At 42.3% G+C, this 20284-nt stretch overlaps 1 protein-coding gene across 1 annotated transcript in view; it reads left to right on the top strand.

Moving 5' to 3' along the window:
* STK39 (serine/threonine kinase 39) overlaps window positions 1–20284 on the top strand; it is a 318038-nt gene that overhangs the window by 278159 nt on the left and 19595 nt on the right. The window contains exon 17 of the mRNA XM_018064061.1: window positions 19571–19635. Within this exon, the coding sequence (XP_017919550.1) occupies window positions 19571–19635 (65 nt within the window). The remainder of the gene's footprint in view (window positions 1–19570; window positions 19636–20284) is intronic.

The following is a 20284-nucleotide window of genomic DNA, read 5'->3' as shown; positions in this document are numbered from 1 at the left end:
GTTCATTATGATGATGGCGAGTGGGTTTACACCCTGAGTGATGGGACATTGATCATAGCCCTGTCCTGGCCTAGTCGCGCGGTATTAATTACAGGATGTCAGTGTTAGGAAGAAAAGTTAACACCTGGGAGTGCCACTCTCCCTGGGTCCCTGGTTTGAGGATGGTGGTGTCTTCAGGGATGCTCTCGGTTCAAGCCATGGGTTATTCATCATACCCTATTTGTCATCGTGGCTGCCCCTACACAAAAAGCATAATCCATTAGCAAGCAGTGAAGGGGCCCATCTCCTCACCCACGTTGCCTGCTAGAGGCATTTTTCCCAATATATCCAAATACCACAGTTTTGGGGGTTTTTTTTTGTTTGTTTTTAGGTGGTTTTAAACACACTCATCATTGCCCAGGAATTTTACTTGCAAATTTCTAAAACCGTCATTTAATGTAAACTAAATCCACTCTGTCACCGTATTCTATTCCAGCAACACTTTTCTCCCCTTAAAGTAACAAGACGAAGCCTTCACCTAAGAAAACGTTGTTTGTTTGTTTTTCCTTAAAGCAGGAAAAAGTACACAGAAGCACCAATAACACAGTAATCCTCAAAGCCTACTTTTCTATAGCTTTGACTGGGACCAGCTGGCAAGTGTTTTCAGTGTTGTGGCATCTGGAAGAATTTGGTTGAAGGACACGAAGATCAAAATGGTGATGTGATGATGTTATGTTATGTTGGGAAGTGTTAGCCCCATTTCTTTCTAAAACAGCCAAGGCGGAGAACACAGGGCTTTGTGATGTGTGTTTCGCTTTGCTTCTTCTCTTGGTTCACTCTTTGGATCCCCAAGGGGATCTTTGTAGAAACCTGGTGGTTGCTTTGCGGTGGCAAAATTGGCTTTTAAATGAATTGGAAGCTGGGCTGGCACCTGTTCTTTGATGTAGGGGAGAGGACCCATACGTGAAGGGCACCAGCAGTGCTTCTTAAATCCCAGATTTTAACTATCTTCAGACAGTTCTGACTGTTCTAAGGAGGCAGCTGTCTGAGCGGCAGCATGCACTGGGGTTGTGTGAACGAGCTCTGGAGAGCCAGACTGCCAGCCTTTGGGTACTCCCCACCCCCTCCCTAGCCGTGTAACCTTGGACAAAGTGCTTCATCTCTGTTTCCTCTGTAAAACGGGGCAGATGCTAGTTCCAACCTCATGCGGCAGGCTGACTATAAGGATTACAAGTTGATACGCATAGAACATGGTAAATTTCAGTGAACATGTTATCGATCATTGATAAGAGTTTACAAACAGAATCACTTCATTATTGCAGTTTGCAGAATTCCTCAAAGTTGAATTGGCAACGGAGGGACATGATCAACCATTGGTCACTTGCCATCAATGAAATTAAAATCTCATTAAAAGGACCACAGAAAGACATGATTAATTGGGTGTTATTTGGAGGCTTCAGTATTCCCTGGGTGACTAGTTGCAGAATGCTCTCTGATTGTGAAAACATCAGGCTCTTAGCCAGCTGGGATCACCTCTGCTGTGCCCTTCCCAGGACCTGATTAGAAGTTGAGTGACCATCTCCTTAATGATTGGTCTTATTAAATGACTGGACAGCCATGGACAAAATACACCAGTAAGAAAGAGAAATATTATTTACCTTTTGCTCAGGATTAGCAAGTCTTATTTTTCTCATAACTGCTCTGTTGCCATAGAAGTGTCTGTGAAGAGGAGTGATGTTATCGCAGAGTTTACAAAGGCTGCAGAATCTATATATCCTCACTCTTCTCACAGTTGGCTAATCTAAATCTGTTAATCCTCTGCCTAACATCCTGAAAGTATAGGATTATGATAAGCCTGGAAAGGGGGAAAGAGGGCTTTAGTTTTGTATTGGAACTGCTGTGGAGCTGGGAACTACATTGTCTTCCCTTGAACCCTCCACCCCCACCCCTATCTTTTCAACCTGGAATGGACTTCAGTTGCAGCGTTTTATTCGATTTCTTCCAGTGAGTAGGAAAAGCCAGATCCGCCCAGAGTTAAGGAGATCTTGCTGCCTTAAACAGCCTAAGAATAAGCAGCCTTGACTTGTTCTCTGATGCTGCACACACAGTTCAGTCTGGCTTTCCTTTTTCACTGCTGCCAAACGTTCTTCTGATGTTTTTTTTTTCCTTAGTGCATTATTGATGATCATCCCTGAGTCAGCATCTCTTTTCTGGCTCCTCTTCTGTGTTTTGATTGCTTGTGCCACGCTGCAAGAGGCCCCCTCCATGTCCTCCAACAAAAGGGTTCCTTTCTGAAGATAATCAGCAGTTTATTTACGTGGATTGTGAGCTACCTGTGCCATATAATAACCTTACCAATGTTCCTTTCTTGTCTGTTCCTTTGCCAGAAGTGTTTCATTTGTCTCCCTCTGATTTTTGTTCCCCAAATCAACACGATATCTATCCCTCTTATTTTTTACTTGCTACTTGCCATAAAGTCTAAATCCATTTTGTTGCACTTAGGTATCTAAGGCAGGTTGATCTCTGTTTATTAGCAATCGGGAGTGGAAATCTGAAATTCAATTCGTTTTATTATGTTTCATGTATATGCAAAGAACTTCTGATAACTGACCCCTTTATAAATAGATAACATTTCTGAAAGGTTGATAATCTCCTCGTTCTGAAGCTCCACTATCATTGCAAGGACCAAAGCAAAAACTTCAGTAGTTGTTTCTTGGGTTGCTTTAGGTTGGTGTTTTTCAGCATATGAGTGATTTAATCCCCGTTCAATCCTTAGAGACCCAGCACATCCTCCCTGCAGGCTATCTTACTTCCCTTGCCATTCTTTCAAATAATTTCTGATAACAGCAACAAAAAGTATCTTTTTGATAGTTATTTCAACTGATGCTGGCATTAAATGCAGTGTTCCTAAAGCATACATTCAAGATGATCTCTGCTTTCTCCGCTCCAGACAGGGTTGGAATGTCTTAATATTTTGTTGTACGTTCAACCAGATAGTGCTGGCCATGCACATGTAACTAGTGAATCCCAGTCTAGAGAGACAGTAGTGGGATATTTGTAAGACTTAGAAAAGCTGTGGCTACAGACTCTGTGATCTAAATGTCTGGCATACCCTGTATTATCTTTCTTTCCCCAAATACTGCATTCTATTTAATGAGTATGTTAGAAGTTCAGGCCTGTTGTAACAGTGGGTCTTAGGCTGCTGAGAATTTTAAATGTAAGGTTGTTTTGAAGCTGTTTAATTTTTATGCTATTTCCTTTTTTAAAGTACCTTCTTACAGTTTATAGTAGGCACTGAACAAATGTCTTGATACCCCAAAGCATGCAAGTTAATACTTTTTATTGATAATAGTAATACACTTTGAAGTCCTTGAGGCTATGTTTTACTATTTAGAGAGACACTGTTCCCTCTAAATTAATGCCCTTTACCCACCAAAAGTTCAGTAAGGCTACTGGTTTCATTAAGATGAGCTACCATGTAATAATATTGTAACTGGTATGCTATGAAAATGGGTAATAAAGGAATATCAGAATGGCCTTCTGTAGACAATCTCAGATATAGGATAAACAATTTCCTCCCAGGCTTGAATGATGTACAACAATCCTGCCTGAAGAAGAAAGGCTGGAGTTGATAACCCCTGGATGTTAGCAGGGGTTATCACAGGTTAACCTCCTCATATCAGGACACAATGTAAGCTGCTTTTCCACTGATACTTTTATTCATACAGTGTTTTGGTAAAATACACAAATGTACAAACAAAAATGATCAGTTCTGAAGTTCTTCCACTGATTTTTTTTCTCCCACTGTTATTTTTTTTTTTAATTTGTGTGTAATAATAGCTCTTACTACTGCATCTGTGGTGCAGATGACACCACCCTTATGGCAGAAAGTGAAGTGAAGTGAGGTCGCTCAGTCGTGTCCCACTCCTTGCGATCCTGTGGACTATAGGCCACCAGACTCCTGCGCCCATGGGATTTCCTAGGCAAGAATACTGGAGTGGGTTGCCATTTCCTTCTCCAGAGGATCTTCCCGACCCAGGGATCGAACCTGGGTCTCCCGCATTGCAGGCAGATGCTTTAACCTCTGAGCCTCCAGGGAAGAAAGTGAAGAGGAACTAAAAAGCCTCTTGATGAAAGTGAAAGAGGACAGTGAAAATGTTGGCTTAAAGCCCAACATTCAGAAAACGAAGATCATGGCATCGGGTCCCATCACTTCATGGGAAATAGATGCAGAAACAGTGGAAACAGTGTCAGACTTTATTTTGGGGGGCTCCAAAATCACTGCAGATGGTGATTGCATCCATGAAATTAAAAGACGCTTACTCCTTGGAAGAAAAGTTATGACCAACCTAGACAGCATATTCAAAAGCAGAGACATTACTTAGCCAATAAAGGTCCGTCTAGTCAAGGCTATGGTTTTTCCAGTGATCATGTATGGATGTGAAATTTGGACTGTGAAGAAAGCTGAGCACCGAAGAATTGATGCTTTTGAACTATGGTGTTGGAGAAGACTCTTGAGAGTCCCTTGGACTGCAAGGAGATCCAACCAGTCCATTCTGAAGGAGATCAGCCCTGGGATTTCTTTGGAGGGAATGATGCTAAAGCTGAAACTCCAGTACTTTGGCCACCTCATGCAAAGAGTTGACTCACTGGAAAACACTCTGATGCTGGGAGGGATTGGGGGCAGGAGGAGAAGGGGACGACAGAGGATGAGATGGCTGGATGGCATCACTGACTTGATGGATGTGAGTCTGAGTGAACTCCGGGAGATGGTGATGGACAGGGAGGCCTGGAGTGCTGTAATTCATGGGGTCGCAAAGAGTTGGACACGACTGAGTGACTGAACTGAAGAAAACATAACAGGAAAGAAAAATGAAGTCCCTCTTAGGAGGTTTCTTATCTGTTCAATTAGGGCAATTAACATAGCGAGATACAGTGATTTCTCAATTAATGAATCATTGGGAGGAAAAAGCTCCTCTATGTAAGGTTAGTTGCATGAAAACCCACATCCCATGCACCCAGGCATCTTAGAATATACGAGGCAGAGCTGCCTGCAGGAGAGCACCAAAGTCGGGTATTTTAAAGCTCACTTTAATTTATCTTAACCCAGACAATATTTTTTATTTATTAACTTCTTTCAGAGTCTATGTGAGGACATCACTTTACATGAGCCGTAAATATGAATACTGGCTCTACATGTATAAAGCTTTTCATTTAAAAATGTATTAATAAGTTGTCAGGGCTTCCCCAGGTGGCTCAGCAGTAAAGAATCCACCTGCCAATGCAGGAGAGGCGGTTTGATCCCCTGGTGGGAAAGATCCCCTGGAGGAGGAAATGGCAACCCATTCCAGGCAACCCATTCCCATGCCTGGGAAATCCCATGGACAGGGCAGCCTGACGAGTTACAGTCCATGGGGTCACGAAGAGCCGGACACAATTGAGCAACTAACACGCACACAGTCAGTTGACATATATAATGGTATTTTTAGTTCTAGTCAGCATGCCACTTGACTGTTAAGGTATTTTTACTTTTACAAAGCCAAACCCAAATTTTATTTCTCCAAGCTTTCATAAATAATAACATTCCTCAATACATACAGTTAACATCATTATTACCTGGTGTCATGTTTAAAGCCCTGTTCCTATAGCAGAAAGTCCGCACTCCCTGGTGGAAGCCTGGCCTCAGCTGGCTCCTCACCTGTGTCTCCCCTCATCCCTATTTTGCCGAAAGTTTTCACATTTGTCTCCGGTTCAAAGGATTTGTTAACAAAATAAGCCACTCATTATATATAAATAAATAATACCAATATTTATGAGAGAATTATCTAGCTTACTTTTAATATACTAGCATTAACATTAAAAGAGAAATAGACACAGCAGAGGATACATCACTGAATTAGGTTTCAACCACCATCCAGATTCAAACAGTGCTGGGAGGTCCCTGGTGTCACAGCACATCTGGAGTCCCAATTGGCAGCAGGTCCCAGGCAGCGCATCCGCTCCGTGGGTGAGACCTCAGAGATTTGCAGTTCAGTCCTGGTTTATAATCCCAGGTTGAAAACTGTTATCGTCATAAATCTGTGAGCAAATTGCGGCTCTGGTTTCATGTTAATGCTATTTGTTTTGTCTTGTAAAACTTGGAATATCGTTAAACCCGGAGCTTGGTCGGCCAGATCCCCTCCAGGGGCTCAACAGTCTCAAGATGCCTCCTTTCTTACCTGTGGCGCTGGAAGTCCTCCTGCTGGAAGTCAGCAGGCAGAAGCTCGCAGTCAGGGCAGTGGCCAGGCAGGTTAGAAGCAAGGTCAGAGGCCTGCTCTGCTTTGTCTCTGAAGCCTGCTCTGCTGTGCTTAGTCACTTAGTCGTGCAGACTCTTTGCGACCCCGTAGCTGTAGCCCGCCAGTCTCCCTGTCCATGGGGATTCTCTAGGCAAGAATACTGGAGAGGGTTGCCATTTCCAATGGATGGAACCCAGGGATGGAACCCAGGCCTCCTGCACTGCAGGCGGGTTCTCTCTCTGCTGTTTGCCTCTGTGCTGTCCTCGCTCCATATTCCTACCTCACCAGCAGCGCTCATGTGATTCTTCCTCTATGAATCCACCCACACAGTAAGCAAGGCAAGGTTTGCATTACTTGTATTTGCATATCCCCTAAATCTAGCAGGAACACCAGCTTAGGGTACACACTCTTTTAAGATTAGTTTAATAATTAGTTTAATAGCTGGATGCTTACAGTATACGTATGAGAATGCTCACCTGCTTTTAAAAAGTAATGGGTTTTAACAAGCAATAGCTTGAATACTCTTGAACCCAACTTCTAACACTCTGTGCTTTGTATCCCCAGCCTTTGCCCTATAACTCAGAGGAGCTGAGCTCTCAGTGATCTCATCAGCTCTTAATATGTCCTCATGATGAAATAGATGCCTGAAGGATCTTTGAGTTAGTACTTCTGCCCACCTCTCCCTGCCTTGAGACTCTGGAAGGTTGGAAACAGCAGAAATTAAGAGTCCAGAAGGCTCTGAGTTTTCAAGTTGGGATGGGAGCAGGCACGGGAGTGTAGGAGAACACAGTCTGAGTCCTACGGTATGCTCGAGGGAGAGGAGACATCGGGCGTTATTTTGACCATCTTGGATAATTAAAAGATGGGGTAAGTGTGAGTTCATACCCAACCTCCAGCCTCTGGAAGACCTAACACAGGAAGCAGGAGTGAGGATGTCTCAAGTTAAATGTGCTTTAATCAGAAGGTATACACCTGAATGACTGAACTTCTTATAAGTTTAGTCAAATTTTAGGGACAGAGAGGCTTCACCCCTTCCTTCCACCATAAAGGAGAATAATTCCATCTCCACTAGTTTCTAATTGCCTAGCCTTTCCTTACTGTGAAACAGATCCTCTGCTAAGGAGAGAGTAAGGTTCAGATTTAATTGCAGATGCCTGGAAGAGTTAACATGTTATCTTTGAAAATAATAGACCACTAGTTTCTTTTCATTCATTCCATCTTGAGTTATGTACACCTCCTTTGAGGCAGACCCTGTGCTGGGTATTGGGTGTACAGCAGTGAGCTAAACAGACAAGGAGTCTGAGCACCTCCTTGGCCTTTGCCACTCGGGGAGAAGGACAGCTGTCAGCGAGGTGACTTCTGCAGGGTGAGATGGTCATGTTCAGTGGAGGGTGGAGTTCTCATACAACAAGCTTTTGTAACTTCACCCTAATCAGCTCTGCTTATCTTCTTCACCTTTGAGGTGAGGAGATGTCAGCTTCTGAAAATAATGCTTTCTAATCTTGGCAGCCAAGTGCTTGCTGATCTTTTCTTTGTTAACTTGTCCAGTGTCTGCTGGGGGCTAGGCCTAGTGCTGGATACTAACTAACGGGAGATCTCGAGGTGACTGGCAGTGTCTGCTTTCAAGGAACCTCAGCCTGGCCCCTTGTAAGGAGGGTGACCATGTCCTTTGTTTTTTAGGCCATGAACTAACCTAGAGTGAAGACTCAGGCAGCCCTTGTTTTCATTTCTTATTATTAAAGAAAATAATGGTTCAGCCTTGCTCCATACCATTCACTGGCTACTAAACCCTTACTTTAAAGGCTGTGGAGTATAGCTTGAAAAAGAAAGAAGAGACTTCAAGTGGTAAAGATAAAAGAAGTATCCTTCTCTGGGGCAGTGCCAGGAGATGTAAACAGAAGGCCAGCTCTCTCCTCCACTGCGTGGGTGGGGCCCCAGCGTGAGAACTGCTTGTGTCTGGCAGGCTGCCACCGCGTGCCAGGCTCAGACCTTCCGATTTCTCCTCTCTTTGTGCTCAGGCCAGGTGACTTGGCCTCAGTTGGCTGTGTTGGCCTGTAATTTAAGCAGTATTCCTCATATCAGGGTGTTTACTGTCTCATTAATTTTAACTTTTCTGAAGTTTTTCCCAGCCCAGAAGCCACTGGATTAATCCTTAAGCCTGTGTGCGTTTTATTAATACATGGCTAAAGCTGAAACTCCAGTACTTTGGCCACCTCATGAGAAGAGTTGACTCAATGGAAAAGACTCTGATGCTGGGAGGGATTGAGGGCAGGAGGAAAAGGGGACGACAGAGGATGAGATGGCTGGATGGCATCACCAACTCGATGGATGTGAATTTGAGTGAACTCCGGGAGTTGGGGATGGACAGGGAGGCCTGGCGTGCTGCGATTCATGGGGTCGCAAAGAGTCGGACACGACTGAGCAACTGAACTGAACTGATTGCAGAACCTCTTTATAAAACAGATTAAGGTAAAACGAGAGTGACAATAAGAAAAAAAATAATCCGTCCTGTGAAGTTCATTGTTTTATTTCCCTTTGGCATCTTTCCTCTGACTGATCAAAATTTTCCTAAAAGTTACAAGATTTTACAAGATTGTAGAGACGGCTTAAAGACTTATACAGACTTAGGTTGTACAGACTTATTTGTGTGAGTGTTTTTGTTTTTAATCAAGGGATTATAGGCACCAAGGGGGAGACAGGTTGTTTTTAGTCTTATACATACAGTACACTGGAGAGCAGTCAGCTGTTTGTCTTGGTTGTACTTAGTTAATGCGGGTGTAAGTCTTCCCTCAGCAGTGGTCGTGAGCTTGTCCTCAGATTCCCTGAGTATTTTCTTGGCTTCATGCTTTTGATACAGATAGTCGTGTTAATATTTTGGGAATGTGCCTCTGGGTGTAAGACTCTTCTCTTGGAATCTAGATATCTAGCATAATTAAATAAAACCTTTTTGCTGTGGACATGGAAAAGCTTTTCTTGGTGCCTCCAGAAATCAAAGTTGGATGAATTTCCTATGTCTTATCTCTTCTCCCTTCTGTGATATGATCGTTTCCTTCTTTTCTTTAATTCAACTCAGACTTGAGACTTGCACGTTAACAAACCCCCAGGGGAAGAGAACTGAGGTGTCTGAGCAGCACAGGAAACTCTGGGAGACTTTCCAGGACGTAGGCAGGTGCTGCTGGAGCGCTGTCTGATACCTGTGTGAATGTGTTATTCATTGGCTACATGGTCTAGAAGATCTGATACACACTCCCGGAACATTTTTCTTCTTGAAGAAATGCCTAGGGTACCACAACAAAAACTTTTGGTTCTTTGTTGAAAAAAACCTTCAACTTAACCCAGGAAAGCCACACTTGTTTTTATGGAACCTCTTAATACTTTGTCAGAAAGTGGCTATAAAAAGACTCCCAAATATGAACTTGGAAGGATGTGCTATTAAGGTAATGCAATTTAAAACTACGGTGAAACTTCACTACGAATTAATTAGAATGGCTAAAATTAAAATGACTAATCACACTAAGTGCTGAAAAGTGTGTGAGAAACTGGATCTCTCTCTTACACTGCTGGTGGCATTATAAAAATGGCACAATCACCCTCAGAAACATTTTGTCAATTTCTTTAAAAGGTAAACATATGTCTACCATCTGATCTGAGCTTCCCTTGTGGCTCAGCTGCTAAAGAATCTGCCTGCAGTGTGGGAGACCTGGGTTTGATCTCTTGGTTGGGAAGATCCCCTGGAGAAGGGAAAGGCTGCCAACTCTAGTATTCTGGCCTGGGGAATCCCAGGGACTATATATATAGTCCATGGGTTCACAAAGAGTCAGACACGACTGAGCGACTTTCACTTTCACCATATGATCTACCCATTCTACTCCTAGGTATCTACCCAAGTGAAAGGGAGACATATGTCTATACAAAGACATGTGTACGAATGTTGATGACCGCTTTATTTTTAATAGCAAACCCTGGAAACAGTCCTAATGTCCATCAAGAGGTGAATACAAAAACAAACTGTCATAGACTCATACAGTGGAACACTTCTTAGCAAAAAACGAATTTCTGATACACCTGCCACATGGATAGATTTCAGAATGATTATGACGTGTGAGAAAAGCCAGACAAAATGAGTACAGACCTTATGACTCCACTTTAATGAAATTTCAGAAAATGCAAGCTGGTTTACAGTGACAGAAAATGGAATCGTGGTTTCCTGGAGAGAATAAAAGTGAGGGATAATGGGGTTGATTACAAAGGGTCTGGGGAAATTTTGGGATGTGATGAATATGTTGATTATCCTGCTTGTGTTGATGGTTTTATTAGCTTATAACACCTGTCAAAATTCACCACATTGTACTCTGTAAATAGGTACAGTTTATTGTATGTCACTTATACTTCAGTAAGGCTGTTATAAAAAGAAACAAAAGGCCCACCTCTGAGTTGCTTGCATTAGTGTAAGAGAAGATGGTAATAAATATTTGGAACAAGGATTATTGAGGTTATTAAGGACATGGCCCCATAAGAATCTGATAAAAGCTACACTCCCTTTCCCCAGTAATGTGAGGACAAAATTTTGCCTACAATTTAGAGGGTTCCAATACTAAAAATCCCAGGCTAATAGAATTCTTCCTATTTTTTTTTTTAAAGAACTAACATCCTTTCAACAACTGTGTCTTCTAAGCAGTAATCCTCTTTTCTCTTCCAAAACAAATACATTCTTATCTGTATCTCAGATGAATGTTGGGTAATCTTGACAAGCATGACTTTAAAGTTTAGCCATTGTTCACAGTAAACTATAAACAGAATGGTGCATCACCTCTACCAGCTAAGTGAGGCTGCAGTTGCATTGATTATACCATTTCATTGCTTTCAAAGTGAACGATAATAACATAATGATTATTGGACACTTTGATTACCACGCTGTGGTCCAGTTCATAAAACTATACCTTAAGCACAGTAAAGGAAGTTCAGGATAAAAATATCAGTTTTATTATTATATTTTAGAGGACACATTCAATACAGCCACTTTAGCTATTCCATACTGTTTCAGACTTTCCCATTACACCAGGATAATAGTAATTAACTGGAATCTGCCCAAACCTTAATGAGAATGTCAAGTAGATTTCTGTTTCTATTATTTCCCCATAATCCCTTCCTGCTACATGTAAATAATAATACTCGACTCTATTTAAAATTGTGATGTCAAAGGTTGCTTGCTTATAGTACCTGTAACATTCCTAAAATCTCTTTTAAACTACTGCTTTTCTCCATCATCCAGGATCCCAATTTTGAGCAAAATGCAAAGAAAAATGTCATATGATACACTGATTCCCCCCCTTTTCCCTGAACATTTTATCTATCATTTGTACTGTCCTAAAATTTTAATAATGAGAACACCTTCTGAGATGATTGTATAACGTCTATCCATGGATGGAGTCCTAAGTTTCCCCAGGGAGAAGACTCGGAGGCATACTTTTGCATGCAGGTGATTTTTTGAGGAGTGCTTTCATGGTTGACATCTGTGAGGGACTAAAGGAAGTAGAATTTTGCAGATGGAAGAATTAAAACTAGGATTCAACCACAGCCAAAGCTTTCGCTGATCCCACAGGGAGCTTTGGATCAGAGCTGACCCTTGGAATGGTCCTGCCTTGAGGCACTGGGGCCTTTCTGCCCTCATGACCAGTCCACTGACACAGGCTGCCTTTGGGGAGAAACAGCACACTTGGGTGAAGGGAATCCCCAAAGAGGGATGAAGTTGAGACTCATTAGCCACGAGAAACCCCTGCAGATGGCAGGGCGGTTGCCTCGTTCCTGAAGAGAAGGCCTGGGCAGCACCGTATAGCGCTCACTGCTGTGGTCCTGCGTGGACCCATCTGGGGACTGTTCCTCCGGGCATGGGCGCTCTCATTTCCCAGGGGAGAGCTGTACCAGGGAAGGTCAGTGCTGTGACCTTTGGTCCCTACTGTGGCAGCTGGCCTTGAGGTCATGCCAGCACTCACCATGTCCATCACTGTGGGTTCCCTTTGTCTGGGGGCCACTTATGCTAGTCTGGCTAGTTTACCTGGAAAGTGAGCTAGACTCTCCTCTGAAAAAAAGGAGTGAAATTCAGTCAATCTTGGTGCTTCCTTGTGGATGAAATAGAGAGAAGGAGAGAGAGATGAAAAGAGATAAATCACTGCAAATCTATATTAAAGGCAAAACTGTTGGAAATTGCAGATAGATTTGCAGACAGATGAGAGGTAACAGATGAGAGAAATGGGTCAAGATAAATCCTGGGTTCCAGTTAAAGATGTTGACACAGGAGGATGCTGAAATCAGCCATAGACACACTGAATCTGTAGCTATGTGTGGAATAATTTCCTTTGAAAGAAACCCTCAAGTTAGCTGGGCAGCTTCTTCATATCAGGCAAACAAGAAAAAGCCCACACTGAAATGAGTGGAAGGGGCTGAGACACAGTTGTGCCCTATGGCCCATGATGACATGATGTCCCACACTGGGAGGGAACGCAACTCCAAGCTTCTCCCTGAGGAGGGTTTGAAGCCCACCTCTAGCACCCCAGCTTTTAAGACCTGCACTTGAGAGATGAGCCCCCAACCCATCTAGCTTTGAAAGCCAAAGGGGTTCATGTCCACAGAATACACGAGGCTACAGTGGCCTGAGAAACAGTTGTCAGTGGGCTTTTGGGGACTCACTGTGGCTCCACCCTGGGCCCGGCATGTGGTGATGGATGTTGATTAGACCTGATGTGGGGATGATACATAACATATATATACATAAAAAATATGTTGTACACCTGAAACTAATACGGTATTATATGTTATTTATATCTCAGTTTTATTTTATTTTATTTTTTACTTTACAATATTGTATTGGTTTTGCCATACATCAACATGAATCCACTACCCAGCACTACTGGGCATACATACGAGGACACCAGAATTGAAAGAGACATATATCTCAGTTTTAAAAGAAACATGGCCAGTCTTTATTATTTTTTTTTTTACTAAAGTATAGTTGATTTGCAATGTTTTGTTAGTTTCTGCTGTGCAGCAAAGAGATTCAGTTATACATATACATATGTTCTTATAGTCTTTTCCATCATGGTTTATTCACAGGATACTGAATATAGTTCCCTGTGCTGTACAGTAGGGGCTTGTGGTTTATCCACTGTATGTATAATAGCTTGCATCTGCTAGTCCCAGCTCCCAGTCCATCCCTCTCCTGCTCTCCCCGCCACCCCTTGGGGATCACAAGTCTGTTCTCTGTGTCTGTGTCTGTTTCTGTTTTGTGGATAGGTTCATTTGTGCCGTATTTTAGATTTCCACATAAGTGATATTATATGGCATTTGTCTTTCTATCTGACTTGCTTCACTCAGTGTGATCGTCTCTGAGTCCATCCACGTTGCTGCACATGGCATCATTTCGTTCTTTTTACGGCTGAGTAGTATTCCCTCATGTCTGTACCGCATCTGCTTTATCCTTTCCTCTGTTGAGGGACATTCAGGTCGCCCCCATGTCTTGGCTGCTGTGAATAGTGCTGCTGTGAACACAGGGGTGGGGGTATCTTTTTGAATGATAGCTTTCTCTGTGTATATGTGCTCAGGACTGGGATAGCTGAGTCATACAGTAATTACAGCTTTACTTTTTTTGAGGCACCTCCATACTGTTTTCCATAGTGGCTGCATCAGCCACTAACAGTGGTTGATGACCATCCCACCAACAGTGTAGGAGAATTGCCTTTTCTCCATGCCCTCCCCAGGATTTGTTATTTTGTAGACTTTTTAATGATGACCATTCTGACTGGTGTGAGGTGGTCTTTCATTGTGGTTTTGATTTGTATTTCTTTAGGAATTAGCGATGCTGAGCATTTTCCATGTGCCTGTTGATGACCAGTCTTTAAAGTCATGGTTGCCTAGGGATACTGAGTATTCATTTGAGATGAGCCAAGAGTTAATTGATTTGCTTTGGGAAAATAAACTAGGTTACTGCTTAGGAGACACATTTGTAGACCTCCTAAGATATGAATAATTCTTCTGTAAGAGGGTATTAACCCAAGATTTTGAGAGTCTTAGAACCCTCTGTGTTGACACTACATGTCAGGCACTAGGAACGTAGCAATGAGCAGACAGGTGAAGTTCCTGCAGTCACTGGAGTTTCTGTTTCTGTGCCTTGTGGGGAGTGGGGTGGTGAGTGAAAAGCTGTATCCAGAAATTCATAAATATATAGCAGGTCTGGTGATGATAAATGCTATGAAAAAAGTTCTAGGTAAAGAAGTAGAGAGTGGGCTGTGTAGGGGTATTGATAGGGTAGCTGGAGACATGTGAGCAGCAGCTTGGAAGGGAGAGTCATGGAGAAGCAGGGAACAGCGTGCACAGAGGGTCTTGAATGGAAGCTGGCTCTGAGCACCTGGGAAGCAGACCCGAGGCTGCTGTGGTTGAAGCAGGGGCAGCTGGAAATGGAACGATGTGGGATGAGGTCAGACGTGGACTGGGAGGCTTGCTCCTTGTAGAGGCTGCTTTCTCACTCTGAGCTGCAAAGTGGGCAGGGGACTTTGAATAGAAAAATCACATGCTCTAATTATATGTTAGAAGGCTCATCTGATTGCTGGGTGGAGGTCAGACCTGAGCGAGTGGGATGGGAGCAGGGAGACAACAGGTTATTGTAGAAATCTAGAGAAGATGGTGGAGGTTATACGTGTAGCAGTTGAGGTCGTGAAAAAATCATCACTTTCTGTGTAGGTGGATATATGTCTCATATATATATGAAACATATGAGACATATATATATGACATATATGGCTTTTCCAGTAGTCATGTACTGATGTGAGAGTTGGACCATAAAGAAGACTGAGTGCTGAGGAATTGAAGCTTACTAATTATGGTGCTGGAGAAGACTCTTGAGAGTCCCTTGGACAGCAAGGAAGTCAAACCAGTCAGTCCTAAAGGAAATCAGCCCTGAATATTCATTGGAAGGACTGATTGGAAGGAAGCTGAGGTTCCAATGCTTTGACCACCTGATGTGAAGAGCTGATTCACTGGAAAAGACCCTGATTCTGGGAAAGATTGAAGGCAAGAGGAGAAGAGGGCGACAGAGGATGAGATGGTTGATGGCATTGCTGACTCAATGGATGTGAGTTTGAGCAAACTCTGGGAGATAGTGAAGGACAGGGAAGGCTGGCATGCTGCAGTTCATGGGGTCGCAAAGAGTTGGACACGACTCACTGACTGAACAACAGGAATGAATGCATGTGTGTCAACGTTAAGCCTTTTGCACAGAAGGCTGATTTTGTCTGAGGTATCCGTATATAGTGGGGAAATCAGATGGAAAAAAACACAATTTCAGTACTTGGTGGTAGAGAGGTAGAGGAGAGTGACGGTTACAGAACTTTTCCTGGGAAAATTTCAGGGTAGAAAATGGCAAAAAGAAAAAAAAATATCTAGGGAGGTGAGGCTGGACCATGGAGGGTCTGATGGACCACATTAAAAACTTGAGCTTTATCCCAAAGTTGATGGAAACGATTAAAAAGTATTACCTAACGAGGCAACATGTTCCAGTTTATGACTTAAATTCTCCAGGTAACTGGTGTGAGAAACAGGGCTCTTGAGACGTTTAGACTGAAGGCAAGGAAACCAGTTAAGATTTGCAGGTGTCCCGGGTAGAGGCAACAAGCTAATGTTTATTATGCACTTGCTACACATCAGGCACCATTCTAAGCTCTTTGCTATTAACTTAATCCTAAGAACAACCCTGTTAGTAGGCACCATTACCATCTACCTCTTACAGACGCATAACTTCTAGCACAAAGAGGCTAAGAAACCTTGCCCAAGTTCATGGGGCCATGCAGCTCTAAGGAGGGGGGATTTGAACGCAGGCACCGTGGCTGGAGAGTTCAGGCTGTTGCACGCTGTGCTGTGCTGCATCTCCTGAAGATAAGAGCCCAGACATTTAGAGAAAATTATAGGGTGGATCTCTTCCTTTGTCCCAAACTGAGTTGTTAATTAGCCATGACTTTGCAGTAGTGTTCCAGCAGTATCTAAGAAACCCAGCCTCCTAGCCTCTCCTCTCCTCCTTATTTCGAGCTTGAATTCTCTTTTGGCACCTACGTCTCTATCTTTGTAATCTCATGCCACCTTTCTGTACCCATGCAACCTACAGGGTGTGTCTTTGAGTAAAACATTCTATGATGTTATCATCTTGTCAGGTAACCCAAGTCTGTACTTTTGTCTCAGAATTTCTTGCTCGGGGAATACATCAGCCTTGGGGTTCATTTGGTGTGTTTTTCCCCAAAGCTTTTGTTTGAGAATAGCTCCAAGTAAGTCACCTCCATTAGAACATCACTACAATATGAGATTAAGGTGAAACACGCTAGCATGTGGGGAGAAAAGTTCATGTTTTGAATGATCACTCAGAATACAAACACAAACTGTAAATAGCCATTATCTAACTGTGACTTTGCTGTCAAAGTGTGCAGAATTTGAGTAGTACAAGGAAATTATGGAGAAGCCAGCGTCTGGAGAATGCTTGACTTAGTTTGCCAGAGAGATAGCAACTCCATTATCCCCTGGGACAGTCCCCTGTTTCCTTCTCTGTTAGATTCACGGGAGTATTGAACATTAGCATCCTTTTCCCATGTGGTTAATGTTATTATTACAGCTTTATAAAGGACAATACTTAGGCCAGATGTTATCCAAGAGAGCAGACAGAAATGTCTAGCCCTGATAGAGATTCAAGCCTGAAGTGTGATGCAGGGACACAAGAATAGAAAAAAAAAAAAAACAAACGACTGTTCACACAAAGGTGTCATGTACCCCAGTGTAGGCAAGAAGGCCTCAGTGAGTATCACCTGTGTCCTGTGTGGTCAAGACACAGAGAAAGCACCAAGACCAAAGGCAGTGGGCTGGGGAGGAGGGGAGGGACAAGTTCAAGAAGTAACACAGAGTCTGCCTCAGAAACTAGGTGAGTGAGTCTTACTTGGGAAAGCTGAGAGGGATCCGAAATGAGTTGACGATCACTGAGTTTAGAAGGCCACCCCCCCCCCCGCCTTTTTTTTTTTTTTGAAACTGGAGTATCTTAAAAGGTGAAGTTATCAGCACATACTTGAGGAAGTCTAAAGTAACAACCAGCCCTTCCTTCTTAGGTCACGTTCCAGGTAAGGAGCGTTTTTTTATTTTAGAACTCCAGGTGCAGTCGGGAGAAGGGAGAAAACAGTGACACCCATCTTTTTAATGAGCATTGCTGCTAGAAGAGGAATTAGCATCACCCTGAATTTTATGTGATGTCAGTTAAATGAAGTTATTTTGTAGCACTTTACAACAAATTAGAATCAACTAAATTGAAAATAAGCCTAGCAGCTGGGATAAGTAATCAGGTAAGTGGCCAGTTTTGCTATTTTTGCTTTGAGCAGAAGACAGAATTTGAATTTCTAATGTCCTTCGAGGTGCAGGGTTCACAACTGGGGATGTGGTTTCTGGGATGATTGTTTAAGATGCCAGCAGCTCACTGTTGCCCTCCAGGCTGTAGCCTGCTTCTAGCCACATTCCTTGGAAACTAGCCCTAGCGCAGATGTGTGTCCACCAGAGAGAGGGTTGTGAATTAGTGTAGGACGCAGCTCTGCTTTTGGCGGAACATTAGAGCGCAGACTGGAAATAGATGACCCAGAACAAGGCAGTAAATCATCTGCATTAGTGGAGAGACTCTAATGAAAGGGCTGAAATTCATGTGGGGACTTTATGGCCACTCATGAAATCAGCTCAGATCCAAAGAACTATTAGAACACTTTTATGCTTTAAGAAGAGGGTGACTCTGTTCAGTTGCTGCAATCTGCATATAGTCAGAACGCCCTGACATCATACTGGCTTTAGTGGGCAGAATTTTACAGCAGAGCTTTGCACTCCATGAGCCGGTATTTCTCGTTGATTAGCAGATGATTTTTGTATCTGAGATAAGTTTGGGAAACTGTGGAGGAAGCCAGAAGATGGAAGTTGGTGGCTCAGGATCTCTATGTGATGTGTGTGTACATTTGCTTGTGTGGGCAAAAATACAGCAGAGAAAAAGATGAATGGGGGTGAGGGGTGTTAGCACAAATGAAACTTTGTCAGTTACTCAGACTGGGAGTATTAAGAGGTCAAGATGAAGATAAAACGGTGTTTGCAATTATGGTTTATGAAGAGAAACAGGCCGTAGTGAAGATTTAATTTTCATTTCTTTTCCTCTGCAGCAGATGGATTAAATGAAACTATTCTGTCAAAACTCCATGTATCTAGGTTGTTTTCAGCCTACCTTAGAGAAAAATAAAATTTGCACAGATTATTTTCTACTTAGAAACTTTATACTTGAAACATTTTTCTCAAAATGTTTGTATGTTTACTATTTTTCTCTTAAATTTTTTCTTCAAGTTTTCAGACAACTTTTTAGATGGCTGATTATTGAAGTGGCAGGGGATTTTCCTCTTGGAAAATAAAAATGATGGACAGGACTTTCTCTTAATTTCTTCAATACCAACTTCTCTGTCTTGGACCAACAGCCTGTACTTGACATTGAATGCTTTATACTTTGGGTTTGGAGGTAGAAGGAGCAAGGTGTTAAATTTCTATCAGCATCATCTCATGAGAATCCTGTTCATAAACAGGACCCTATGCAGGGAAGGCTGACTTCTCTATGAAGCATCATGGCGCCACAGAGAGCAGGACAGATCTCTGATGAATCTGGCTATTACTAAAAATGTATCTGCACTACTGAGCTCCAAATGGACAACCTCTAGTGCTTGACCCTGTTCAGCCAACTCAGGTGTTGCTCAGGGTGGTATTCACTGCTTTGACAGATCACTGTACTCTGAAAGCACTAAGACACATGCCTGAGTTGTGGAGCTTATCCACTGTGTTTTATTACTGAGTGAATTTATAGGGACAGGAGTTCAAAATGCTGACCTATTATTTCCAGAGAAACCAGTTTCCTCTTTGTTTTGAACTACCCTGTCCTGGCTAATACATCTCTTATTAATGAGTGTTGAGAAAATCCAGGTAGTGGAAACACTGGGGGCTACTATCATTTTCTACTTTCCTCTGATAAATAATTTCTCTTTTATTGTAGAAAATGTGGGACCAGTGTACACTGATTAATTGATGCACTGAAGATGTAGGCTGTGGTAGAAAATGTCTTTATGAGAGTAATTTGGTCATTTCTATGGACTTTGTAATGTCTGTGGAAGAAATTATTTTGCAGGTTATTGCATCATTAGTCAAATTTTCTGAAGCACTGATGTGAAAATCCACTGTTATTGGAAATAATGTGGACACTTTTTCTCTGTGTTTATATTTTACAGTGGCTGCTAATTTACAGAAGATTGTAGATGATCCCAAAGCTTTAAAAACATTGACATTTAAGTTGGTAAGTGAAAAGTTACAGAATGAAGGTAAAGATTTCGCCATGCTGTGCCAACAAGTAATAGTAATATCATTTAAGAACCTGTTGCATAATTCTGTTGTTGGTTTGCAGGGGTAGGGAAGTGGGAATCCATTTCTGCATTTGTTATTTGGCTGGTCAACATGAGAATTTTTTTTTTTTCAATTAGAGTATAATTGATTTAGAAGGGTGTATTAGTTTCAGGTATACAGCAAAGTGAACCAGTTATACATATATCTGCTTTTTTCCAGACTCTTTTCCTGTATATGTCTGTACAGAGTATTGAGTAGAGTTGCCTGTGCTCTACAGTAGGTCCTTACTAGTTATATGCTTTATGTAGTGTGTATATGGCAGTTTCAGTCTCCCAATTTATCTGTCACCTCCCCTTTCCCCACTGATAACCATAAGCTTCTTTTCTACATCTGTGACTCTATTTGTTTTGTAAATAAGTTCATTTGTGCCATTTTTTTTTAGATTCCACATATACCTGGTATCATATGATATTTGTCTTTCTCTGACTTACTGTAACTCATTATGACAATCTCTGCATCCATCCACATTGCTGCAAATTGGCATTATTTTGTTCTTTTTTAGGACTTGGGAATACTTTTCTAATCATGACTGGAAATTTCCT

This window comes from Capra hircus, chromosome 2 (assembly GCF_001704415.2).
Source record: "Capra hircus breed San Clemente chromosome 2, ASM170441v1, whole genome shotgun sequence".
Taxonomy (NCBI): Eukaryota; Metazoa; Chordata; class Mammalia; order Artiodactyla; family Bovidae; genus Capra; species Capra hircus.
The sequence above is the reverse complement of the archived record's forward strand: the minus strand, read 5'-3'. Positions and strand labels throughout refer to the sequence as shown.